General features: G+C 30.7%; 5 protein-coding genes across 6 annotated transcripts; all 5 read right to left on the bottom strand.

The window, feature by feature from the left end:
- Window positions 1-22: 22 nt before the first annotated feature.
- Window positions 23-2454, bottom strand: LOC106442772 (AAA-ATPase At4g25835-like). The gene has a single exon (XM_022716976.2). It carries the CDS (start codon window positions 1923-1925, stop codon window positions 396-398), a length of 1530 nt encoding a protein of 509 aa, XP_022572697.2. The 5' UTR covers window positions 1926-2454; the 3' UTR covers window positions 23-395.
- A 3492-nt stretch (window positions 2455-5946) lies between these two features.
- Window positions 5947-7246, bottom strand: LOC106442787 (CASP-like protein 2C1). Its single transcript, XM_013884432.3, has 3 exons — window positions 6873-7246; window positions 6413-6533; window positions 5947-6327 (listed from the first exon to the last, which is right to left on the bottom strand). The coding sequence occupies exons 1-3, from the start codon at window positions 7022-7024 to the stop codon at window positions 6073-6075; spliced, it is 528 nt and encodes a 175-aa protein (XP_013739886.1). The 5' UTR covers window positions 7025-7246; the 3' UTR covers window positions 5947-6072.
- A 3846-nt stretch (window positions 7247-11092) lies between these two features.
- LOC106375081 (xyloglucan endotransglucosylase/hydrolase protein 14) lies at window positions 11093-12948 on the bottom strand. The gene is made up of 3 exons (XM_013814980.3): window positions 12611-12948; window positions 12336-12529; window positions 11093-11753 (listed from the first exon to the last, which is right to left on the bottom strand). Exons 1-3 carry the CDS (start codon window positions 12881-12883, stop codon window positions 11366-11368), a joined length of 855 nt encoding a protein of 284 aa, XP_013670434.1. The 5' UTR covers window positions 12884-12948; the 3' UTR covers window positions 11093-11365.
- Window positions 12949-18114: 5166 nt separating this feature from the next.
- LOC106442795 (probable xyloglucan endotransglucosylase/hydrolase protein 23) lies at window positions 18115-19936 on the bottom strand. The gene is made up of 3 exons (XM_013884440.3): window positions 19481-19936; window positions 19203-19396; window positions 18115-18665 (listed from the first exon to the last, which is right to left on the bottom strand). Exons 1-3 carry the CDS (start codon window positions 19748-19750, stop codon window positions 18266-18268), a joined length of 864 nt encoding a protein of 287 aa, XP_013739894.2. The 5' UTR covers window positions 19751-19936; the 3' UTR covers window positions 18115-18265.
- Window positions 19937-21658: 1722 nt separating this feature from the next.
- On the bottom strand, window positions 21659-24670 carry LOC106442801 (calmodulin-binding protein 60 D). Of its 2 annotated transcripts, none has more exons than XM_048742147.1 (9): window positions 24404-24670; window positions 24228-24295; window positions 24079-24154; window positions 23896-23954; window positions 23155-23648; window positions 22932-23092; window positions 22640-22843; window positions 22334-22526; window positions 21659-22255 (listed from the first exon to the last, which is right to left on the bottom strand). In XM_048742147.1, the coding sequence occupies exons 1-9, from the start codon at window positions 24653-24655 to the stop codon at window positions 21783-21785; spliced, it is 1980 nt and encodes a 659-aa protein (XP_048598104.1). In that variant the 5' UTR covers window positions 24656-24670; the 3' UTR covers window positions 21659-21782. The 2 variants fall into 2 exon arrangements, with proteins under 2 accessions (XP_048598104.1, XP_013739901.1); XM_013884447.3 differs by having other exon boundaries at window positions 24228-24306; window positions 24404-24523.
- Window positions 24671-25759: the final 1089 nt, after the last annotated feature.

Raw genomic sequence — 25759 nt, 5'->3', positions numbered from 1 at the left:
AAAACAAGTTTGCACTGACATATATAGATTAATTAATCTTGGGATTCTTAATCAACTAAAATAAATAGATTAGGTACAAACTCCCATACCTAATAATATGATAACTACTAGTACATACCACTTAACAAAACACCAATGATAAGTTTATAACAATACATATCATACGCCAATGGTTTATCCAATGATGCTCTTTGCATTTTCTAATCCCCACATACAAAATCTTCAACACCACCATTGGCTCTTTTAAACCAACTCTCTAGCTTTTTTTCTCCTTTCACTTTAGCTCACTTCCAAAAGTTGACTACCCAAAAAGGAGAAAGAACACAACTTTCACATTGTGTAAAACAAACATAGAATGTTAGAAAAATCTAAGAACAATGAAACATTAAAACATTTTACTCTTCACTGATCTTGCAAATGCTGTCCTCAATCTCCTCCTCCTCTTCTCCATAAGGACTATCCAAAGCCCTCTTCTCCTGCTCTTCCACGTCATCATCAGCCACCGTCACGCTCCCATTCTGACCCCTCAATTTCCCCTTCTTCTCATTCCTCTCCGCCCTTCTTTTCAAATCCTCCAAAAGCTCCCTCACAGCTCTCTCTTTATCCCTCCGATTCTTAATCAAAACCTCGCTCACATCAGCCGGCGTGATCTCCGCCTTCTCCACAACCCCCTCAAGCTCCCTCAAAACGACGTCGCTTAGATCCCCCTCCTCGTACCCCAAGTAATTCCTCAGCAAGATCTTCAACGAAGGAAACGTACAGTAACTCATGTACACGTGCATATCCATCCTCCCGCTTCTAAGCAACGCGGGGTCAAGCTTCTCGATATGATTCGTCGTGAACACGAATATCCTCTCGCTTCCACAACAAGACCAAAGCCCGTCAGTGAAGTTCAACAACCCCGACAACGTTATCGTATCCCCGTTCACGGACTCATCTCCTAAACCGGACCCGGTTAACGCCATCTCCGGTTCATTAAACTTCTTTCCCCGGTTCGTTAAATTAATCGAGCAATCGATATCCTCGATCACAATTATCGACTTGGAGCTAGTCTTCATCAACAGCTTCCTCAGCTCCGAGTTGCTTTTCACCTCCGTGAGCTCGAGATCGTAAATATCGTAACCGAGGTAGTTAGCCATGGCTGCGATCATGCTTGATTTACCTGTTCCTGGTGGACCGTGTAGCAAATAACCTCTCTTCCAAGCCCGACCGGTTCTCTGATAAAAAGACCGACACTCGGTAAAGTCCTTGAGATCCTCCATGATCTCTCTCTTCTTAACCGGATCCATAGCGAGAGTCTCGAACGTGCTCGGGTGCTTAAAGGGAACAGACTCCCAAGGGAGACCTCTCGAATCCAGCCCCCCGCCGCCGCCGCCGCCGCGCGAGTTCGTGTAAAGAAGCCGATCTTGATTCCTCCGGCGAATCTCCTCGGCCTTCTCGACGATGTGATCCAGGTACGAGTCGAGGATCAAGCTCTTGTCTCTCTTCTTGATGCGGAGCGTGAAGCCGCGCTTCTCCTCGGGCATTGGGCGCCACGCGAAGGTCTGGGACTGTCTCTGGGTGACGATGTGCTCCCAGAGGACGGTGGCGGAGTTGAAGGTGTCGACGATGGAGTCGTTGGTGGAGAGGCCGAAGGTGATGGAGGAGGAGTTGAGGGCGCGCGTGAGGCTGAGGCGGGTGGAGGAGGAGACGGAGGAGGAGGAGGAGCTGAGGTAGAGCTGGACGGCATTGTAGAGCTCGTTGGTGTTGACGCCGTCGATCTCCGTTATGTCGAAGTAGCAGAAGGAGGAGAAGAGTTGGAAGAATCGGTTTATGAGTTTGAGGGAGGCGTAACGGAGCTCCGGTGGGAATACGGAGTTCATGAGGCTTTGGCAGAAGGCTAGGACGCCGAGAAGGGAAGCTAGAGAGGTCCAATACTCTTTCATTGTGTTTGAGAGAGAGAGAGAAGAGAAGAGTGAAACAGAGAGCTTTTAGTTGAAAAGGTGACAACTTTACGGCTAAATAAAGTGAGAGAAGAAAATGGGTTTTTGGAGAAACGAGGGAGATTTGATTGATTTGTCGAGTCAATGAACTGATTTGAGATTTTGTACAGAGTGTTCTTGAACAAAGAGCCTCTCGTTTTTTGTGGGCGAATTTTCAGAAAAAGGAGGAAGCTTTTAGTAATACTAATAATCAAGCTTGTTGTGATGCTGGAGCTGGATGTGTCTGAGAGAGAAGAACAAAGTGGGTGTTTCTCTCAATTTATACACATACAATTTGATAGCTTTTTTTTGCTTTGACAAACTTCTTCGTTTCCTTTTTTGGGAAACTTTTTAGAGACTTTATAGAGAAAATATTTTAAAAGAGACAAAAAAAAAAGGCTTTGAAAATGTGGGGAGCTCATAATTCATATGAACAAAATTAAGTTTTTGGAGCAAACAACAAAAAAAAGAAGGCCAACATTTGGGGTTGCTAAAAAAGAAAAGAAATGTCAATTATAAATACCCAAAGATATTTGGTCAAACTCCTAGTAATTTGAAACATTATAGAGGAAATATATGTTTTGACAGAATAAAAAGGAAATAAATATTATTTTTATTACGACTTTGTAACTGAAATCAAAGACTTTATGGGTGAAGCTATAACTATTTGAAGGTTGTGGTTCTTTGTTAAATATTTAATAATATTAAATAGCATTTTATGTAAATAAAACATAATACATTTGAGGCATTTCTACCCCATAACACTAAACTTAGTGTAAATTATAGTGTTTCATTGAAATTGGAGAGGTTTTTGTATGAAAATTACGATAAAATAAAATTTTAATATTGAACTGGAAACTGCCTAATAAATGAAAAGAAAAGGGATACTAAAATCTTTCACAAGTTACCTATTGGATTGTTTGACTTTGAGTCTAGTGACTTTTTTTGGGTCCAATGTTCCTCATAGAGTTACAGTAATTGCATTAAAACGGAAAACGTTTTTATCTTTACAATTTTGTGTTTTTGGGGAGGTAACACAACAATGTTGAAATTAATTTCATATTATATTAGGCGGTGGCTAATAATTTCAAATATATTGGATTATAATTGTGAAAAGATATGACAGATAGTTTGAGAACTTTGAATCATTGGTTTGCTCCATAACCTTCTGTCTTTAGGAAGCAAATTATATTATCCTAAATAATCATAATTTCAAATTGGATAGGAAACGTGGACAAAAAAAAACAACTCTCTTCGCATTCCTCATGTATAATATTTCATGCAGGATGTATTTATAATTTGTTTTGCCAATGAAATTCACATTTGACAAACTATTTTTTATCTAATACATAATCTAATTTAAAATCATCTATATTATTAAAACTGAAGTACTTTTTGGTACTGTTTGGAAATTTAGATAGTAGATTAAATGAAATTTGTTTGGAAACAAAAATAGCAAATTAAATATTTTTTTATTTACATATTTAGTCACTGTAATTCTTTCTCATTTACAGATTCTGTCGTTTGGAAACTTGGATAGCAGATTAAATATTTTTTTTATTTACATATTTAGTCACTGTATTTCTTTCTCATTTACAGATTCTGTCGTTTAGAAACTTGGATAGCAGATTAAATGAGAATTGTTTGGAAACACGGATAACAAATTAAATATTTCTTTTTATTTACACATTTAGCTATTGTATTTTTTCTTATTTAAAAATCTGCCACTTCACTTAAAATAAAAAAATTAAATTAATTACAATGAATTGTTATTTCTTTTTGCTGAAAATAAAAACACAAACTGTAATATATCTAATCTATTAATTTAGGGTTCTATTTTTATCTACCATTAGCAAGTCATAGTAGGACCACCTAAGAAAATAATTAATATGACATATTTAATTATTTACATTAATAACAAACCAACTATAAATTTGAATTTTATTTTTTAATTATAAAAAAAATCTGTTGAGAAAGAATCAAATAAAATCTTACTTAAAATTTAAATATTTTTATAAAATAACATATTAATTAATTTCGTAATTAATAATATAATATTTTTATAAATCAATGTTAACTAAAATTTTAGTATAAAAACAAAATAAAAATTATATACTATTTTTTTAATAAATTATATAATTAGATTCTGTATTATATAAAAATAGATGTTCTATAAGAATTAAATATGATAAAATCATATTAAATAGGTAAATTAACAAAAAAAAATTCTTAATTGTTTCATTTAAATAAATTATCACTCATCATTAAAATGAGTAAAAATTCGTAAACTATATAATATTTTTATATAAAAAATAAATTTATTAAGATATGTTAAACTGTTATATCTACAACTATATATTATCTTTTATTTATTTTGAAACTCTCGACAATATATTTTTTAAAATGTTTATATACAAAGATATAATATTATATAATAACCTTTAATTCATATACTATTTAAAAATATGTTATTAGAATGTTATTAGAAAACTATGAAATTTTAGTAGTTCAAATCAAATTTTAATTATATTTTTTTCTTAGTTATAACAAAATCTGTTGAGAAAATTTTGAAAATATCACCAAAAAATTTAATATGTTTTATTATAAAATAATGTATTGATGTAGTAACAAAAACAAATTCAAAATGTAATCTTCCAAACTCAAATATAATACTGTAATTTTTCAAAGTTTACTTGACAAAATATAAATTTTGAAAATAAATATTCAAACTCAAATGATAATATTTCAAATTTTACAAAATATTAAATCACAGATAATAAAGAATAACTTTTTGAAATGCACCACGAAAAAACAAACAAACTATATATGTTGTAAGAATTAAAGCAATCGAATATTTTGAAAATATAATTAAAAAAAACTTAATATCATAGCATCCATAAAATATCTTATATCAATAAAATTTAGTAAAATAATATGATAGATGCTACTATGTATAAAATTTACTAAAATAATAGGGTTATAATATTTAAAAAAAAAATTTACTTAAATTCTGTAAAATACTAAAATAATATATGTTAAAGTATATTTTTCAAACAGAGCATGCAAATATAAATTATCTTGAACATATTTATTTTCTATAATATAAATTTAAAAATTTTAAAAATGTATTATAAAAAAAATGTATAAATTTCTATTTGATTATTTCATATTGTTATTTTATTGTATATATCTCAAAAATATATTAGTAAGAAATAAACATTAATAACAAAGTAAAATGTATTAAAAATCACTATATATGAATAATGCTGAATAAAAAAATATAAACAATAATATTATAGAGTTACATAATATATAATACTAAAATGAAAATTTTATATTTAAAACATTTATTATAATATCTAATGCATTTATAAAATGAAAAAAATATCCGCACGAACGTGCGGGTTAAAATCTAGTAGTACATTAATATGCTACAATACAATTTTCAAGAAAACCAAATATCATAAAATTAATAATAATTCATAAAAGCCTACTGCAAAAAATTAAATCATTTTTAAATAAATAAACAAAAAATCAATAAGTTAATATATGAATATTACAATTACATCAAATTGCATCAAGTTATAAAATTATAAATATAATATTACGTACAGATAAAAAAATATTATCAAACATCTATATTATAATATAATATATTATACTCTAAATATATTTTACAAAACATAAAAATATAAGTGAATATTTTATAAAATAAATGGTTTATAAATTTACATTGAACGCAAGTTAAATCTAATATTCGTGCGGGGGTGCGGATCAAAAGGGGTGCAGATCAGATCTAGTAAACTTTAAATATAGATTTTTGGGATTTTTATCAGGTCCACCTCTGGGCTCCTCAAGTCCAGTAAGTCGTGTTTAGGCCCTAGTATGTATCAATAATGAATAATCCAAGGACAACAATAGGCCCTAGTTCCAATAAATAGCTACTACGTACACACCTAATTTCTCAGGCAATGGACTAATGATATTTATGCATGAAAATTTTGCATTTACTTCAAGATACAAAATTATATTAGAGACGAATCAATAATCATATTCTTCGCATTAATCAACATTATTTTGGATTAAGAAAAGGATTTAACAGAGTAAATAATTAGGAGGAGGACTTGAACTGAAAATAACGTTTAGGGGAGTAAAGGCGGAAGAGGCTGAAGGCGGAGATGAAGGAGAGGATGATCATGAGCATCGCTGCGATGTAGTTTAAGATGATGGCACTTCCGATCTGAAAGCAGAACCTTGTGAACTTGGAGCACCACTTCATCCACTGAAGCTCCCTGGAACCAGTCACCACCAGCAATGAGTGTTGTGCCGCCGCAGATACCCCGGCGAACACCACGTACACCGCCGTCTATTTCATTTCGAAACTAATATCACACATACATATATATAGCATAATTAAAGATACTCTAAATCAAAAGAGTTAGTATGTATACCTGATCCAAGAGGTAAGAGAGCCATTTAGAATTGGAGGTTTTTTGTGCAACACCGTACCAACCAAACCCTAATTGAGCGATATTATATGCAGCAACCACAACATTTATGTACAACTCAATCCTGAATTAGAATCATAAACAACGCCCAAACATATTATAATAAGATAACTTATAGCTTTTTGTACGAGGAGAATGTACTATGAACATTTGTTATACAGAAAAAATATGAAAGTAGCAGTCCTCACGGTACAAAAAGGCACACTGACATGCAGATTTAACCAAGCAGGAATTGTTAGTCTTCCATAAACTTTTAATAGTACATATGAAATGTTGTCAGTGCTGGTTTAATTTGCAGATTTTCTAGAAATAAACTATTGATATCAATCTTTTATGGAGAGATCGATTGTTAATTATACATATAAATCTATATAATTGATAATATAAATGAAAATGGACTTACTCTAGAGCAAACAAGTATCTGAAAGTGACTTTCTTGTGGATATAAGCAATATCTTTGGTCTGAGAATCGAAACCTATCAGAACAGAAGTAAGTATAAGAAGAAAGACGATACAGAGTCTCAGGATCACTTCTGATTCTCTCAATCTCACCATCTCTTTTCTCTCCTTCTAAGAGGAATGTCCAGTTCTCTTATAATCTGCCCTCTGTTTTGGCTATTCCCCGTTTTGTAGATGAATCCACTTGTGGGAATAAAGACAGACTAACATAAAATTGTAAATGTATATTATATATAACATAGAATGGTTTGGAACTGAGGATTTGACATGATATATAATACTCGTACTATATATTGATATATGCACGCGGCAATTTGTAGATCACTTGTCTAGTTGCATGAGCATTGAGCAAAATACAGTTGCACGTCTCAACTCGCATTAAATGTTTGATGACCTAACTTCTTCCAACGAATTTGATCCGTAAATGATTTCTAATTAATTTTCTGTCGTTATAGTTAGCCAAGAATCTCGAGTTCTTTTCCTCTCTCTTAATAATGACTAGGTTAAGACCCGCGCCTTGCGCGGGATGAACATTATATATATAAATTATTTTATATATTATGTGTTTACAATATATTATGAAATAATAAATATGTATTGAATAATTAAAAAGTCATTATCTACTACTTATATAATTAAATTGGTGCAAACATATAAATAAATTTTATAAATCGAAAAAATATTTTTTCTATTTGATATGATATATAATTAAATTTAAATGATAGTAGCATATATATGGTATATTTTAATATTAATATTTATTAGATGATGCTTTTTGCTCATATTTTTTTTATCATTTGTATCTGTTATAGCAAAAAGTCTAAATTAATTTCACCGTGGAATTAATTTCTTAAGTAATTTATAATATTTTAAAAAATTAAGTTGTCAATATTTTTTTCAAATTTTTTATCAAAAAATGTTCAAAGTAAATTTCAAAATTAAGATATTTATGTATTTTTATATGGTATATAGTTTAATTTAAAATGATACATATTTTTATATATCTTTTATTTTTGATACTTATTAAATGAGATTTTTAACTTATATTATTTTTTAGTTATTTGTATCATGTCATAACAAAATTTTTAAATCATAGATTACAAAATTTGAATGTGAAACTTTTAACAGTTTTAGTGATTTATACTCGTTTTAAAAAAAAATCAAAATATAATATATAAATAATTTTTTTAATTTTTATTATATGGTTACTATGATTGTTTAATTTATTTTATTAGCTTAAAATTAAACAAATATAATTATAATACACACTTATTTTTATCAAATCTTTATTATTCAAAATCATTAATTATCATATATACTTTAGCCACATTAGGCAATTCCGTAATCTTATTTAAGGAAATAATGAAGCATATTAATAATGTATTTATTGTGGTTTAATAAAAAGCTTATTATATATTTAGATGGACCAACTTATTTCTCTAAGGATTCTAAGAATCATTCTAGTGATGACACGTGGCTACAAAAAATGTTGCAATGTTTCTCAAATAATATATAGGAGATTAGTGGGTGAGTTTTGTCATATCTTGTGAAAAGTAGTACTCGATCCTATACATTCAAAACTTTCTGGATAGAATAAAAATCAACATCAAACTGAAACAATGTCACGAGTATCTTATTCACGAATTTAAGTCATTTTCTCCCCATTTCAGTTTAATCGTCATTGTAGAAATTTTTTTTATTTCAAAATAAATATCGTTTTGTAATTTTAATGTAAAATTTATTGATTTTATAATCTAATTTATTTTTCTATTAATTGAAATGTGGTTAGGTGTTTAAGTAATGATGTATTTATTTAGAATATATAAAAAATGTTTTTTTAATCTGTGTACACAAGTCTAAATCGATAACTAAATGGAAACGGAAAGAATAATATTTTGGCTTGCAATTTTGTGGAAATTATTTTTTTTTTTACTTTTTTTGTGTAACATTTGTGGAATTAATTGAATAAAATTTGAAACCAGAGCTGGAAACAAAAAGCTGCTGGAGAGGAGTGCTCTGATCACGGAGATAGGCATGACACCTCTTGGTAAATATAAGATGGGCGAACTCAAACAGTTTCAATTTGTCTCCATATTCTCTTATGGACATAACCACACGTATGTGGTTGGATGGTCAAGACGTTCCGTGGTTTCTTGGAACCCGAATTCAAATCCGCACTACGCCAGATTTTCATACGCGTGGCCACTTGAGTTTTCACATTCTCTCCGGAGAATGGTTTACCATTTTTTTTTCTTATGGACATAAAAATAAATTGTCACGAGTGGTTCTAACTTCTAAATGAGGTTGTTTAGCACAAGCCAGATTGTAATTAAAATAGAAAGTAACAATTCTATATACCATTTGAGTATTCGGATTTGAATTAGGTATTTTAGATTTTTAGATATTTTGGTTTAGGAGTTTACTATAAGCTTTGGATTCGAATATATTTATATATATATTTGAATAATGTAATAAATATTCAAAATATATAATATTGAATATCTTTATTTTTTCTTTATCTGAATTTATATATATACCTGCTACAAACATATTTGTATTTAAACTAACACATATATATCTAAATATAAATGAAATATTTCTTACTCGACTAAAAGGAAAGGTTGTGAACAGACCTTTTTCTAATATTCATTTGCGCCAGAAACCCCTTCATCATCTCCCGAAACCAAAACATATAACATATTAACAAAATATACGATATTTTAAAATTTAAAAAATAGGATAACATCTTATATAATAGTATTGAATATGTTCATATTAAATTCGGATAATATCAGGGTTGAATATCTAATCTGCTCTTATTCAGTACAAATTCAAATATTTTTATAATTGGATGGGTTCGAGTTTAGATATTTTGGATTGGGTTCAAATTTAGATTTTGGATCTGAATATTATGAGGAACCTTGAACCATCGATTCAAACCATCTAAACCTAACTTAACTTGTGTTTAATTATTGTTCATACCAATTTTCAATATCTATAAATTAAAATATCTATTAGTTAATTATTATTATTGTTGTGTTAATAATTTCTAGATATGACTTTACTTTAAAAATCTGAGTTCGTCTAAAAATATAAAGGAAAAAAAAATGATACTTAGGCAAATATGTAAAAAAAAACTGATCCGAAAGATGAAATAAACAAAATGATCGGAGAATTACGAGTTTGGACAAATGTGAGCTGGAATATGCATCTAAACTTATATAAATTGAAAGATCATGGATATTAAAAATAAATAAATATATAATTTAAACATAATTGTCGAAGGGGAATGATATTGGCATTGAGAGACGTTCTGTGCTATAATTTGGATTGTCCCAAAAGTTCACTTCCTAATAGTGACCCTTAACAGGTAAGAGTCTTTAAAGTTTGGTCCTGTTATTAGTTGGACCAACTCACGCATTCATTAACTTTGTAAGTAAGTAACTTCTTTTTTTTTCAATTTCTGAATTTCATAATATAAATATGTTTAGTACTTTACACTGAATTAAACTTTTAAGTTATTGAGATCTTTGATCTTTAGTCACAAAATCACAGATAAAATATATGTATTTTAGCTTGTTTGATTTTTTTTTTTCATATTTCCTTAACACAGGAGAGAAAAGCAAATGTTTTATATTATTAGTCAACGCTAAATCTGCATGACCTATGTTTGTAGAACATTTGCTTTTCAAATCACAGATAAAATAATATTTCTTACTCATGAGTAAAATATCTGTTTCAATAACACTATCAAGCTATAACCTATGTTTGCCGCACAAAAGTAAGGTGTTACTCCATCCGTTCCTAAAAGATCTATGTTATACTTTTTTCACACTTATTAAGAAAAAAATTAAAATTATATTTTCCAATACATTATTTTTTTTAATTAACTATTTTTAATAATTTTTTAACCAATGAGATTTTATTAAATACAGTTGCAATTTTTGAAAAGTACAATTTTTCATTAATTAATGTATTAAAAATATATCTTTTTGAAATAAATTTTTTTTCTAAAAAATAGATCTTTAAAGAACAGAAGAACCAATGTTGCAGTTCACCTGGATTGTTTGAGGAAATGCGATATCTCACAACTTTTTAATTATTGTGTATTTCTTTTCGTGCGTATTTTTATTTTTTTTACCACATCGATGTTGCTTACACATGGAACGCAAAATAAACAATCACATAATTAAACAAGAAAACAGCAATAATAAACATCAGACCACATAACTGCGAAATAGAATGTATTATCAAGTATTACTTTTTTTATTTTCTCAGTGAGATTGCATATACCTGTATTATCCTATCCCAGAAACACCAAAAGAATAAATCAAAGTTTCATCACAAGTATGAAGTAAAATGAAAAGGGAAATTAAAAAAAAAAGCTTATTGAAGAAAATGATCGAAAATTCTCAAAGTAGAATCAACCAAGTTGGTTTAAAGGTTACATTCCTTGGCGAGACCCTGAGGGAACCTCTTATAATCGGTACAATAGTTGTAGATCATAAATTCGTCTTGCACCCACTTCATCTGTCCGTACTGGTGGTTATTGAGAGATGTCCACATCCACGAGTCTTTGTTTGCGTCACAAGCCACCCATGTTGCGTTCGAGGTTCTGCTACATGCGCTTTGGTCGTTGAAGCTCCTGTAGGAGGCGCTGAATGGTGCGTTGCTCCAGTCAATCTTCACGCGACCACCTTGCGTTGCCCAGTCATCGGCTTCCCAAAGGCTTGAGTATATTTTCATCGGTTGGCTCGTAGGGTAACCCACACCATTTTTCTCGTTGTTCTTGAACACCCTAATTGGGATCCCATCCACAAGAAAGCTTCGGACACAAGAAAAGTTAAAACATGTCAAGTGATAGTAGACGTTTAAACCCTAAATTTTCAGGTTTCCTACTAAGAATTATAATCCGCTTATATCAAAATAACATAACAAGGGATCACATGGAGAAATAAACAAATATGGGATTAGACGTGTAAAAGTTCATAAGCTTTTGGTATCAAAATCAATGAATAATTGATGAAGGAATTAAACGTAGAGAAAATGATTAGGATAGCACTAAAAAAGTTTTTATCACAAATATAGCACTTAAGAATAAAAATGACCAAAATAGCACTTAAATGTTTTATAAATTATTTATTTTTACCCCTTGAGTTAAGTAATCCTAAACCTTTTTGTTTAGAGTTGAGGAGTGGGGTTTTGGGAAAATGATTTCCAATTTAAAAAAATTAAAAAAACTTAAAATTTTCAAAATAAAAAATGTTATTTTGGTCATTTTAGTTTTTGAGGGCTATTTTTATGACATAAACTTAGAAAAGTGCTATTTTAGAGATTTGCCCTTAAAAGTAATATTACAATCTCTTTACTAGTAGTGTAGGCTTTCCTCATAAGACTATTTACTCACATGATGTTAACAGGATTCCAGTGGACGGTGTAGGTGTGGAAATCTGCGGTGGGATCGAACCAGAGATGAAACTGCATCTCACGGTCACCTTTACCTCCGGTAAAGACATTAGTGTGGATAGTGTAAGGCTGTCCAGTGAGATTACCCAAAAACTCGAAGTCAATCTCATCCCATGTCGCGCCTTTAGATGAAAGCTGCCACAAAATTACAATATTAGGAGATTACGTAATAATATCAAATTCAAAACCAATCAATTTCACAAGGAGATTACGTACGTAGTAAGCGGTTACGGTACCAGCGGAGTTTCCAGCGACAAGCTTGAGCTTCATGTCTATCTTACCGTACAAATACTCCTTCTTGGATTGAAAACCTGAGCCGGATATCTTGTCAAGAGTGCAAGTGAGAAGCTGACCATCCTCGAGTATTTTGGCACGACCATCTCCCCAAGTGATATCAAAGCTCTCGTAGAAGTTTCCGGCAGATGCAGCTACGACAAAGAAGAAGAGAGACAACAACAATAAAGGCTTTTTGGTTGCGGAAACCGCCATTTTTTCTCGGTACTCTGTTGTTTCTTGCCGAGAAAGATAAATGCTTTGTCGATGGATTTAGACGAGTTTGAAATGAGAATATATAAAGAGAGTTTCGTGGAGGCACATTACCGACGTGGTAGTCTTAAACTTTTTATATAGTAATACTTAAATTAAGAAATATTCGACCTTACACGATTCAACGTCGTGGAATTTTTATGTGCATATAATTTTTTTCTTCATGTTTCAATCTATACTATTAAAAGGAAATTAGTTTTTAAAAATTTACTTATAAAAAGTTGTTGAACCTTTTATTTATTTTTATTTTTTGGTCTTCCTTATATATTATATGTTATCCCTATTTAATCTCAATTTGTTATCAGCAAAACAAATATTATTAATTGGGCTTTGGGCGTTTAACTTAAAAATGATAATTTAACTGATACAACCCATTCAGAAAATAAAATTATAAATCCAATTAACTTTTGTTACAGAAAAAAAAAATTAGCCAAATTAACTTTAGATCCATTTTTTACAAAATTCCAAATTATGAAGACCATTTTATACATAAATACATATAAATGTAACATTATTTAAATTGTATGGATTTCTAATAATAAAATATCTGTCACAAACTGATTTTTTTTTAAAAAAAATTGATAATAGTTTGATAGAAAATTAAAAAAGGAAAAAAAAAATACTTGCTTCACTATTTTGGTAGATTGATAATTAATATATTTATAAATAAACTTAACAATATTTGTTAAAAGAAATTTCTTATACAAGTCAAATGTATATTAATATATCAAAAATTTATAAAACAAAAAACAAATTATATTTTTTTCAGTGGGTTAATAACGGTCTTTTTGATTTTCAGATACTTTTACTATATTCATTTTATTATATTCTATCCCACTATATATGAGTTACTAGATCTTACGGTTCGACCACAAGTCTGATTCGGATATGAAAACTCAATGAAAACATTGTACCGGTCTGAAATAATAATAATAGAACACTTTTAAATATTTTAGATATCTAATAATAAATATAAATTCATTTAATATTTGAGTTTATGGTCACCAAAAAAATATCCGCGCTTCTTAAGTGCGGATCAAAATCTAATTGATAGATTAATGTCAATATATATTATGCTTATTCAAAAATATCTGGCTAAATTTACAAAAAAGAATATCTGGCTAAGTTTTAACAAAATATCATACTTATTCATGAAGATCTTTCTAGACTTAACTTTAGGAATATATTATACATAGTCGTAAAGGTCAACTGAAACATTTTTACAGAAAATCGTTTTCCAAAAATTTGAAATTTGAAAAACTACGATTAAAAACATTTAAATATTATATATATATATATATATATATATTATAAAATAAGTATAATTATCAATCTCTTATCTAATGAAATCCAATTTGATCATTTTAACCTTTAAAAGCTAATTTAATAACAAAAACTTGTTTTGAAGCTATTTGAGGTCATTTTCATATATTAATTTATATATTTTGTATCTGTCACCAAAACATATATAATTTCATATCTACTAAATATTAATTTAGATCAAATTGCCATTTATAAATTGGAAGGGTTGAACAATTCTACCGTTATCATTATTAGGTCGGACTAATTAGCATATGTTTTTGCTTGAGGAATCAATAAAAAGAATCTCAGAATGTGATACCTTTCGATTTTTTTTTACTTTCATATAAAAAATGAATTACTGTATATATTTTTGTAGCTGGAATGAAATACTATATTCTCTAACAATTTTATAAGAATCGTTGTAGTTTAATGGGAAACCGCGTTTGATATTGTGGTTGATTATTGAAGAAAATATTTTATATATAGAACAAAGTAGCGTGAAGGGTTGTTGAACATATCAAAACCATACACAGCAGGAAGAAAGGTTGAATCTTCTCCATTAAAAGAAAAATACCATTTTTATCTAATATAAAATAGTCATACTAGAAGTCTAGGTCCATATATTCAAATAATTTTTCTATTGTTTACATTAGTTTATTTAATGTATAACATTTCTAAATAATTATAAGGATATTAATAACAAATCTATTTTAAAATAAATTTAAATTTTAGTTTTAGGAATAACAAAATCTGTAGAAAAAAAATCTAACAAAATCTTTTTAAAAATGTAAATATTCTTTTAATTAATGCACTTATTAATTTCGCAATTAGTAGTATAATATTATTATAAATTAATTTTAATTAAAATATCATTCACCTTTTAATCAAATTATATGCTAATTTTATAAATTTTATAAGTATATTCTACATTATATTAAAATAGAAGTAATTAATGAATTACATATTAAAATTATGTTTTTTGTGCAAACATATTAAAATTATGTTGAATTGGTTTGAAAAATACTTTCATTAAGACAAATAAATAAAATATCATTCACCGTTTAAAGTGACTAAAATATCATTCACCTTTTAAAATAATTAATATTCATAAATTAAGTAATAATTTTTACAAAAAATAAAATTGTTAACATATGTTAAATTTTAATATTTAGAACTGTATATCATCTATTAAGTTATTTTTAAAATGACAGCAATATATTATCATAAATTATTATATACAAAATAATATAAAATTTTATATCTATAAATGAAATGGTACCCGCACGGATGTGCGGGTTAGAATCTAATAATAGTTAAAATAGTAACTATTGAGGAATGCCTAACTCTGCAGGATATTAGAGCATCATTATCGCACAAACCTTTAATGGGCTTCTTATTTATTTTTATTTTTTCGTTTTTATCTGATTAAAAAAAATTAAAAAATAATCAGTTGCAGGTTGTCATGTGTTAGTGGAGCCCGCGAATAGTTAAAAAAACCCACTGAAAACATCTCTTATTTGGCAACTTGGGCATACAGTTTTTGTTATTTTGTGGGCTTCCCTGTATTTTTTGCTTAAGAGATCCTTCTTTTTGCAAGGATAAAGATGCTCTTAGCAAATATGGTAAACTAGGAATTCTTCTGCGCCATGCACAGATATAAAATATTTAAAAAAGTTATATATAAATAAAATTTTCTATTTTTCTATTTTACTTTTATTAGTTTAAAAAATAAAACCATAATGTAATTGTTTTTAGTTTGATTTATTCAAGTTTACTTTGACCTTTTAATTTTGCATTATTTAACTTTTGATTAAAATAATTGAAATTTATAAAGTTACTTTATTATATTATTCTTTAGAGGGAAATTGCCACAAATAACACATTCATAGTACCACTTTTCATGTTTACACTAATCACTTTTACCCTCACTTTTAATAAAAGGTAAAAGACAATTATACCCTTAGGGTCAACTAATCTAGACTTAGGGTTTAGAGTTGAGAGGTGGGGTATGGTTTTTGGAATGTGAAATTTAAAATTTTAATAAATATATAAAGAAATACTTAAAAATATATATAAAACTTTTAAAAAATAGTTTCAAACATAATTTTTGTTTTTCAAAAAGAAATTTGAAAAAAAATAAAAAAAATTCGAAAAAAATTTTCAAAAAAAGGTTTTATAAAAAAGTTCGAATTTGAAAAAGTATAATTCGAAAACATAAAAAAAAATTACTTTTTTTTTTATTATTATTTTTATTTAAATAATGATTTATTATATATATAATAACAAGGGCATAAGAGTCTTTTGCCGCTTAATGAAGAAAGTATTTTTGAAAATGTCTCTTTAGTGGTGGTAAAAATAAAAAGTGGTACCATGAAAATGGTAAACATGTAATTTCCCCTTCTTTATTTAATCATTTTTAAATATTTCAATTTGTAAATATATAAATTATTTCTAATAATATATAAATTAAATAAAAATAACTTATATATGTTGATAAAATATAGTTTAAACTACACTTATTTTAATAATAAAAATATGATTCATATATTGATGTAAGATTTTAATATTCGTAATTATTATTTATATATAAAAACATATTATTTTAATAGATATAGAAAAGTTATTAGGTATCATAAAATCTTACCAAAATGAATATTTTCTGAGAAAAAATATTTTTGATATTAAATTTATTAGTTATTACTATATTATGAAGCTTTTCCAAAATATACATCCGTATATAGAAAATCATCATTATTATATTTAAGAAATTTTACCAAAAATATAAATCTAAATATAGTAAATTTTACATGTCACAATTAAATTTATGCCATGTCATATTTCTTTTAAGCCATGCAATCATTTTTTTGTGAAAGTTAATGTAGTGATGACACATATACAAATCACTTCTCAAATATAGTCTAGGGGATTTTAATATTCGTAATTATTATTTATATATAAAAACATATTATTTTAGTTATTAGGTATCATAAAATCTTACCAAAATGAATATTTTCTGAGAAAAAATATTTTTGATAAAAAATTTATTAGTTATTACTATATTATGAAACTTTTCCAAAAATATAAATCTATATATAGAAAATCATCATTATTATATTTAAGAAATCTTACCAAAAACATAAATCTACATATAGTAAATTTTACATGTCACAATTAGATTTATGTCATGTCATATTTCTTTTAAGTCATGTCATCATTTTTTTTGTGAAAGTTAATGTAGTGATGACACATATACAAATCACTTTTCAAATATAGTCTAGGGGATACCCAAGTTTGGATGTTATTGAAAATAAATACTTAAGCCAAACATAAAATCTGAACATAGCTTAGTTAAAAGTGTACAATTTCGGTTAATCAAGCACAAGCCACCCATAATTTTATCAATATTAACAAGTTTTGTAAGTAAAAGTTGTAAGTTAGCTAGCTAAAATGCTTAAAGTCTACGTACATGTTCACCCCTAAACATCCAAGGTTTGAAAGAAGGTTACACAGAAAAAACATCAAGGTTCCACATCAACTCTGACATTTATCTTTTCATTTATGAATTACGCACCAACTAAAAATAACTCATAGCTTCGCCCCTTTGACACAATGGTTCTTGTTAAGGAGCTTGCAACGAGCCATGCCGTAGGCTTTGTAGGGTTATATATAGATTCAAAGTTATTGACTTGAAGTAATCAACTTGGTTAGGTGTATATGGAAAATTTTGATATGTATTCTTATCGTTTGATTTGTTCTTATAGTGTTCAGACTTAAATTTTTCTAGTCATGCATTTTTATAATTACGAAAGCTATGCATGGAGAGATTTTTTTTTAAATGTATGGAGAGATACGTTTTTCCACGCATCCAATTATTTTTGAGTTTAACCTTTTCTCACTTAAATATACATTACGTAGTACATACTTACATGGAATATAAAATTTGTGACCAAAACACAAGATACTTTATATGATGAACAAAAGAATAGTATTATTTTATGGCTGTGGATCTTTCGTTTAAAAGCTCTACGCAGATAGACACTCTCGTGGAAGACCTTGAGGGAACCTCTTAGCGTCCGTACAGTAATTGTAGATCATGTAATTACTCTGCACCCATCTCATCCGTTCTTGACCCGTCGAGTCTAACTCCTGGGACAACCACGAACCACTACTACTCCCTTGTCCTGACCCGTTGGAGCACGATGACTTCCCGTTTGACACGACACAAGCTTCTTCACTGAAGCCACGGTATGAAGCGGTGAAGGGAGCTTTAGACCAGTCGGTTTTGACCAAACCACCCCTTGTTGCCCAGTCTTCGGCGTTCCATAGACTTGAGTACATCCTCATCGGTTGGTTCTTAGGGAACAAAGTTCCTTGAGATTCCATGTTCTTAAATTCCCTTATCGGAGTTCCATCCACAGAGAATCTGAAAAAAATGTTAAAAGACAAACAAGATTAGATCCAATAAAAACGTTGCGTTATGAGTTAAAAGACAATAGGTTGCTCAATCTTGACTTTGGGTGTTTAGTTTTTGGTCTATAATAAAATAGTAAAACCATAGTCTAATATATATGTATATATGGATAGTTTTGGTTCAGAGAGAATCAAGGAGTTTAGGCCTGCATTATTTGGTATTATGTTTGACATCTATCATTTTAGCTCCTACTTTGATGTTATTTCCTTTTCCCATATCCCTCGTTTAAGCAACTGTGAGGCTGACTCAGTAGCTAAGTCTGCCCTCGCCTTGCTCTCTGTAACCTCCGTTGGTGGAGGATGAACTATTGGTATGAAATGAAGCTTTGTTTGATCAAAAATATGGATAGTTTTGGTTCGGTTGGTTTGCTATTTCCTGAAGAATCCATTATTTTATTTTTCTCTATACAATAATATTGGATTTTGGATATGTAGAAAAAGGTACTCGTTGTAACCATTTTCGAATTTAGAAACATGCAAGAACACTTACATAATGCGTTGTGGGTTCCAGAGGATAGAGTAAGTGTGGAAATCAATAGTGGGATCGAACCAGAGTTTGAACTGTTGTTCCCTGTCTCCTTTGCCTTGAGTAAAGACATTGGTATGAAGTGTGTAAGGATCACCACTTAGATTTCCCAAGAACTCAAAATCAATCTCGTCCCATGTAGATCCAGATGATTTCAACTATACAAAAAACAAAAGAAACCATTAAGCTTATTTTGCTCTAACTTTTGTTTTTTAAAAGACATTTGTATGTTAGGGACTTACATAGTAAGCAGTGACTGTTCCTGCGGAGTTTCCCGCGACGAGTTTGATCTGCATGTCGATTTTACCAAACAAATATTCATTCTTGGATTGGAATCCTGAGCCAGAAGACTTGTCGAGAGAGAGTGTAAGAAGATCGCCGTTGTTAGTGATCTGTCCACGTCCATCTCCCCAAGTTATCTCCACGTCTTGGTGAAAATTGGCGGAAACAGAGTAAATCATAATAGCAGCAAGCAGAGGAGACAAGATGGTGGAGTAGTTGATCATCGCCATATCTAGCTTCTTCTTTTTTTGGTGGGTTTTGTTTTGACTGAAGATTTGTTAGAGAGGTTAAAATGTTGTGTATTTATAGTAAGGGAAGACACGGTCAGAGTCAGAGAAGAAGGTTCGGTTCGGACGATGGGTTTGGTGAAGACTGAAGAAAAGACAAAGGCGCGTTTTGGTTTGTACAGCTGGAAGATGGAATCATGGAAAAAGATGGTTTTAAGATGGCTATATGGAGTAGGAGACGCGGTTTTGTTTTAATGTCTCTTTTGGTGTGTGTTACAATTACATTTATTTAACTTGACCATTACGTCGCTTTTTCTAGATGAGTGTATGGGACCAGCTCAGAAAAGATCTCATCTTCTCCTAACCACGTTAATGTTGACAAGTTTCATTTCACCAAGTCTCCCAAGTGCAACCATCTTAGAATCAGTCCAAAACATTGGCGTTAAATTCTAGCACAAGTTTTGATAAGTTTTGCGGATAACTATTTTAGAAGAAATGACGGAAAATCTTATGATATTAAGATGTAAACATGTTTCATGCATTGCATGTGTGATCATTTGAAAAATAATAAATAATATTCATTCTGTTTCTAAATAATAGATGTTCTATCATTTTTACTTGTTTCTAAAAGTCAATGTTTTAGATTTTCTATATATTTTTAATAATAATTGTAAACTTCAAAAAATATTAATTGACAATTTAAAATTTATTGAATTGCTATAAATTTAGATTCATGGGAAATTGTTATAATTTTAAAAATTAATGTATTGATAGTTAAATATTAATTTTTTTTAATATTTGTGAAAATTCTAAAATATGTATTTTTTAGAATCAAAGGGATTATCACATTTGATTATTGGTTCTCTTACTTTAAGGTGAAACGAATTGATACAAAAGACGTTCTTCACGAGTTGGGCATCTAAATATCTTATAAAGGTCTATCAATTGAAGATATTAGCAGGTTTATATGTTGGAACTGAAGACATTAATGGGCTTTAAAGGGCCAAATACAGTCGATCTTCTATAAATCAACTTCACGCGGAAGAGAGACTACCAGACAAGCATAGATGATACAGCTACTGCTTTGAAGCCTTTGAGTCATTCAATGCTTTTGCAGATCCAAGGTGCGTTCCTCTGTCTGCAATACATGTTAGCAAACCCGTGACCTCGAAGTGAAAATCTCGAGTAACATCCGGTTTGTCTACAGTCCACAGCAGAGCTGTGCTTACAAGCTATTAAAAAAGGCATTTGCCTAGGGCCCCCAAATTTTGTAAAAATTTTAGAGTTTCTAATTACAAAAAAAATAATTTTACATAGTAGTTTATAATCAATTTTACTATATTTTATACAAAACTATAAAGATTTTACTTCTAATTAAATGCAAATATTTGATCCACATTTGTCTTCTTTATATATGTTATGAGTTAGATTTATTTTATATGTTTATAGAATTTGATTAAAAATTATAATATTTTGAATATATAGTTTATTGTATTTAAACTAAACACTAAGATTTATCTTTTTAACAGCGGCCAACATTTCAATCCAAAATTTGTATATATTTTTTATATTATGAATTCCTACTTTTATCATTATTTTATTTTTTTAGTTTATAAAAGTCTAATGCAGAAAATTTAGAAAATATTTAGGTAATATATATATATATATATATATATTTTTTTTTTTTTTCAAAAAAAGTATTTTATATAATTCGATTTTAAACAAAACTATTTTTAAAAAACAATATCATGTAAATTTTTTTAACTCGTTTTGGGCCTCAAAAAACCTTCGCACGGCACTGGTCCACAGGCATCTATCTTTCTTCTCTATACGACAAACTTATGCCCTTGACTTATTTTACCAAACATCTTTTCGAAAACATAAGCAGACTCGATGGACTAATAGATGAAAGATTTTAACGTTGATGTCATAAAACCTGTAATATGTCAAGCAAACGAAACCCAAAACGTGAAGTATGTGATCTGGTATGTTTAGTCATACTGTACCCTTAGCAAGTAACCTGTATAATCATCTATTAATCAAGCTCAACAATCTGAGCTCTTCTTTTCTCAGCAGCTTTCTTCCTTATGAAGATTCCCCACTTCATTGCAGCTTTTATCTTCAGCCACCCAACAACCGCTTTTCCTGATCTCTCTCGGTCCTCATGCACCATCGGTGTATTTTGCATAAACGACGGGAAACCATACCCATTTTCTCCATTCCCTCCTCCCATGCTACAGAGCTGGAGCAGCTGCTGCATGTCCTCGCTCTCCAGCATCTCATGACTCCTTGATAAGAGGTCGTTCTCATGCTGGTGTGACCATTCTTCAAAGGGATCAAGATTTGCCTGATGAACAGAAGAAGAACCCATGTCTTGGTACCCGCATGTGGATTGTAGAGTAGTACCAAGAGCCATCCCAGTTACATTTTGATTCTCTAAGTTTGTTTGAGTTTGAGTTTGATGTTGATGTATTCCCATAAACTGATCTTGCTGCAAAACATTATACCCTGCAATAAAAGATAGACATAGAATATAAGCTTTCAAAACTGAGATTTAGTAGTTTACAACGTTTTGATTTTGCCAACCTTCGAATGAGAATCCTGGAAACTGACTAGGAGGTATAGGAGATGGAGGCAAGACAGAGTAATTTGCCGGCACCGTTACAGATTCTATTTCCACTCTCTCAGGCTGATTCAAGTTTAAAGGAGTTTTGCCTTCATACTCTATGACTTGGTTCCAGTTATCATATGCTTTCTTCACCAATCCATCCACATATACCTATTAAATTCAAACACCACCGTATCTGTAAATTAGAGTTTCTCAGAACAACACCAAACAGCAGCATAAACGAGTTAAGTGGAAAGAGTTAAGGAGATTATTTATAACTGAACCTTTTGGCTGTCATCGAGTGAGTCAGCAGAGAGGTATTGATCCCCGGAGATAAGGCCACTCAACTCATAGATGTTATTGAGCACAACACCCACAGTCCTTGAATCTTCAGGATAGTAGATGTAAAGCTTGCCGCTTAGGACACATGTCTTTGCGTGCTCCACTAGCACATCCCACATCTTGTTTGACATGCCACTTCCAAGAGCCTAGACACATATCAGATAAGCATTAACTATTCATGACGAGCGTTAATCAAATGAATTAGCAAATGAACTTGACGTTTCAGCTACTTACAGCTCGTAGTTTAGTAGAATCCTTAACCAATTTTCTCAGAAAGTCTTCCACATTAACTATTCCTTCAGCGGTTAGTTTCTTATGAAACGCCCCATCTTTACCAATCTTCTCCAATCTCCACACCTCATCACTCAAACCAGGTGGATAATGCTTCTTGTACACTGCACATACCAAAATTTTCATCACAAGGTACAAAGTGATAGAGAAAATTTTGAATACACACATTCTCCCCTGTGATCTTTAACAGTGAAAGCTTCAGTCTTCGCCTCACGCACCCGTACACCATCATCACATCCCCCAGAGGCAACCCTCAAAGCAAGTCTAAACTTCCTACTCCGAATCCAACTCGAGTTATCAGTGAACACCATCTCCCCCAAAGCACCCACCCCTTCCTTGAGAACAACACAGAGATCTCCAGTAAGCAACGGTCTCTTCCCATCACGCTCTTTCACAACATGACTTTCAAACTCTTCTCGACTCCAATCTTCTTTGTTGAAGTCACCTTCGAGGACAACGACCTCGAGCTTGAGAGAAGCTTCTGGTCCAAACGCCACATGACGCCCCGTGTGTGCGTCTATCAATACAACGTGGATGGAAGCGCCTTGCTCTCCTTCCACTCTACCTCCGGTGAATAAAGGGAGAGAGAGTCTAGTCCTGAAACGCAGCTGCAAGTTCCGGCCATCAGGACCGCTAATTCGTTTGGGAGAAGACTCAGAACTGCAGAAGTAATCAGAAGCTTCAGGGATACACACTAAGAGCATTATTAGATCTTTAACTCATGATTTGACACTTTTTTGTTTTTTTGTTTTACACTTTTCGGGCTCTTATATCTCTTAAAATCTTTTATTTAAGAGACGGTTCTTACATTTCTTAGTTAAAAGTTGAGAAACGGTTCTTAACTCTCATCCTAAAAGCCCGGGTTAATTATGGTCTAAGCTCTCTGCATTCAATAAAAAGTGGTTACCTTTCGGCAAGTCTAGAAGGGATGAACTTTGCCAAAGCACGTTCCACTTCCTCACTCACCTACTCCAAACAATAGACATACCAAAGACCTTAGCAAAAGAATAATAATCATAACCTGAAGATAACTTACAAGAACAAGAAGCTAACAAAGATTGACAAAGCTAAAAAAATAAACAGAACTTACAACTCTGCGGAGGATAGGTTCAAGAGAGGAGCAGAGCTTCTGCAAGCTGTCAACTTTCATAGCCTCAACAATCACACTGTACAAAAAGAGCAATAGAGTTAAGAAAATTTAAATAAAAAACAATTGGGTGAAACAGAGAAGATGAATACCTGGCAAGAGCAGGGCGCTTTCGCTCAGGCTGCTTTTCATCGTTGCTCTTGTCTAGATTCCTCTTCATTCTTCAAAAATCTGTTTAAGACGAAATTAAAAACCCTAATTTTCTTCGATTTGTATGGAAAAAAAAAATCTAAAACCCTCCGAACGAAACAAGAGATTAAGAGTTTACGGTGAGAGTAAATTCGCACGGCGACGGGAGTGATTGTTGTGTTTGGTTGTTGATAGTTATCCGACAGAGTCTCCTCTTTTGCCTAGTTCGATGCTCTTTGTTTTTATGGGTCAACTCCGTATGACTGAGAGAATGTTTCTCTTTTGTGGTGTGGTGAGGTGTACGTATCTCCACGCTGGACCTACCGTGCTTGTCACGTGTCACCAAACATTCGAAAGGGTCCCACTCTCTGACATTCCTACTCCAAATCATCCAATCCTCTCGATGTGTCTGTCTGTTCGGAATCTGATATAAAATCCTAGCCGTGCATTTAGAAAGATCATTAACGTGACTTTTCCCTTTGAACCTGAAGGTCAATTTGGGTTTTTATCAGTACTCTCCTTCGTAGGCCTTTGGGCTCTAAGGCTAGATGAATGGGATGTGCATGTTTCAGTTTACTCTCTACTGATATGTCTATACATGTTATGATCAATTGTGTCAGCCCAAGCTTTGATTCTAGGCCTAACAAGCTACTAAAAACTGCTGCTGAATTAATGAACTGAAACACTAAGCTAGAACTGCTCCTTATATCATATAATTCATATTGGATTCTAGTAAAGAGGTCAAAGAAAGCTCTAGTCATGCTTGTTTTGTATGATCCCAAGTCAAGATCAACTGCCAACTTTTGCAAACGTTATAAAGACTCTTCTAATATGTCTCACATACTGAATGGTTGAACTATAATTTTTATCAGAAAATTTATTTATTTCATACAGTGATATTATTATTATATTATGATAGATCATTGGAAGAGTTTAACTTATCTATGTTCTAAAAAAAAATCTATGTTCTAATCTATATATATATAAATATATTCGACTCTCACATGTGATGTCACGTCATCAAGTCATGTGTTATGGAGTGACACGTGTCCCATTTTATATTTGAGGTCAAAATAAAACAAAAGACTGCCAGGGGTAATTGAACCCAACACCTCCAGCACTGATAATTTCTCTTAGAACTATTAGGCTAAAGTCACTTTTTATAAATATGTGGCCGCGAAAATATTTATTATCGTGTCGGCTGGAAGCCCATGCTTCTTCTGCTTGTGGCCAAGGCCGGCACTGAACTGATGTCAAGATGAAAATCGTGAAGTTAAAAACTTTGCTTCAAACAGTTTTACAATGTTTACAACCTGTATAACTTGATGCATATAATATATATCAAAATATATTTGTTGTACACGCTTTTATTAGTTTTGCTTTTAAAAGAATGTATTTGCAGTTATAAATGTTTTGTGCCAATGAAGTAATGGTTGAAAAACTTCTATACATATATCATTTTAAAATAACACCCAACTTCTATATATAGTCAATA

This window comes from Brassica napus, chromosome A1 (assembly GCF_020379485.1).
Source record: "Brassica napus cultivar Da-Ae chromosome A1, Da-Ae, whole genome shotgun sequence".
NCBI lineage: Eukaryota > Viridiplantae > Streptophyta > Magnoliopsida > Brassicales > Brassicaceae > Brassica > Brassica napus.
Note: the sequence above shows the minus strand (reverse complement) of the source record. Positions and strands in the feature narration are given on the sequence as shown.

Excerpts from the sequence above, each read along its gene's own strand:
- LOC106442772 (XM_022716976.2), bottom strand. The coding sequence starts at position 1,925 with ATGAAAGAGTATTGGACCTCTCTAGCTTCCCTTCTCGGCGTCCTAGCC.
- LOC106442787 (XM_013884432.3), bottom strand. The coding sequence starts at position 7,024 with ATGGTGAGATTGAGAGAATCAGAAGTGATCCTGAGACTCTGTATCGTC. Across the intron at positions 6,534-6,872 it reads AGATACTTGTTTGCTCTAGA|GATTGAGTTGTACATAAATG; the intron begins GTAAGTCCATTT and ends ATTCTAATTCAG. Across the intron at positions 6,328-6,412 it reads TCTCTTACCTCTTGGATCAG|ACGGCGGTGTACGTGGTGTT; the intron begins GTATACATACTA and ends GAAATGAAATAG.
- LOC106375081 (XM_013814980.3), bottom strand. The coding sequence starts at position 12,883 with ATGGCGGTTTCCGCAACCAAAAAGCCTTTATTGTTGTTGTCTCTCTTC. Across the intron at positions 12,530-12,610 it reads GTACCGTAACCGCTTACTAC|CTTTCATCTAAAGGCGCGAC; the intron begins GTACGTAATCTC and ends ATTTTGTGGCAG. Across the intron at positions 11,754-12,335 it reads TGGAATCCTGTTAACATCAT|CTTTCTTGTGGATGGGATCC; the intron begins GTGAGTAAATAG and ends TTGTGTCCGAAG.
- LOC106442795 (XM_013884440.3), bottom strand. The coding sequence starts at position 19,750 with ATGGCGATGATCAACTACTCCACCATCTTGTCTCCTCTGCTTGCTGCT. Across the intron at positions 19,397-19,480 it reads GAACAGTCACTGCTTACTAT|TTGAAATCATCTGGATCTAC; the intron begins GTAAGTCCCTAA and ends TTTTTTGTATAG. Across the intron at positions 18,666-19,202 it reads TGGAACCCACAACGCATTAT|ATTCTCTGTGGATGGAACTC; the intron begins GTAAGTGTTCTT and ends CATTTTTTTCAG.
- LOC106442801 (XM_048742147.1), bottom strand. The coding sequence starts at position 24,655 with ATGATTTGGAGTAGGAATGTCAGAGAGTGGGACCCTTTCGAATGTTTG. Across the intron at positions 23,093-23,154 it reads TAAAGATCACAGGGGAGAAT|TGTACAAGAAGCATTATCCA; the intron begins GTGTGTATTCAA and ends TGGTATGTGCAG. Across the intron at positions 22,256-22,333 it reads TCCAGGATTCTCATTCGAAG|GGTATAATGTTTTGCAGCAA; the intron begins GTTGGCAAAATC and ends CTTTTATTGCAG.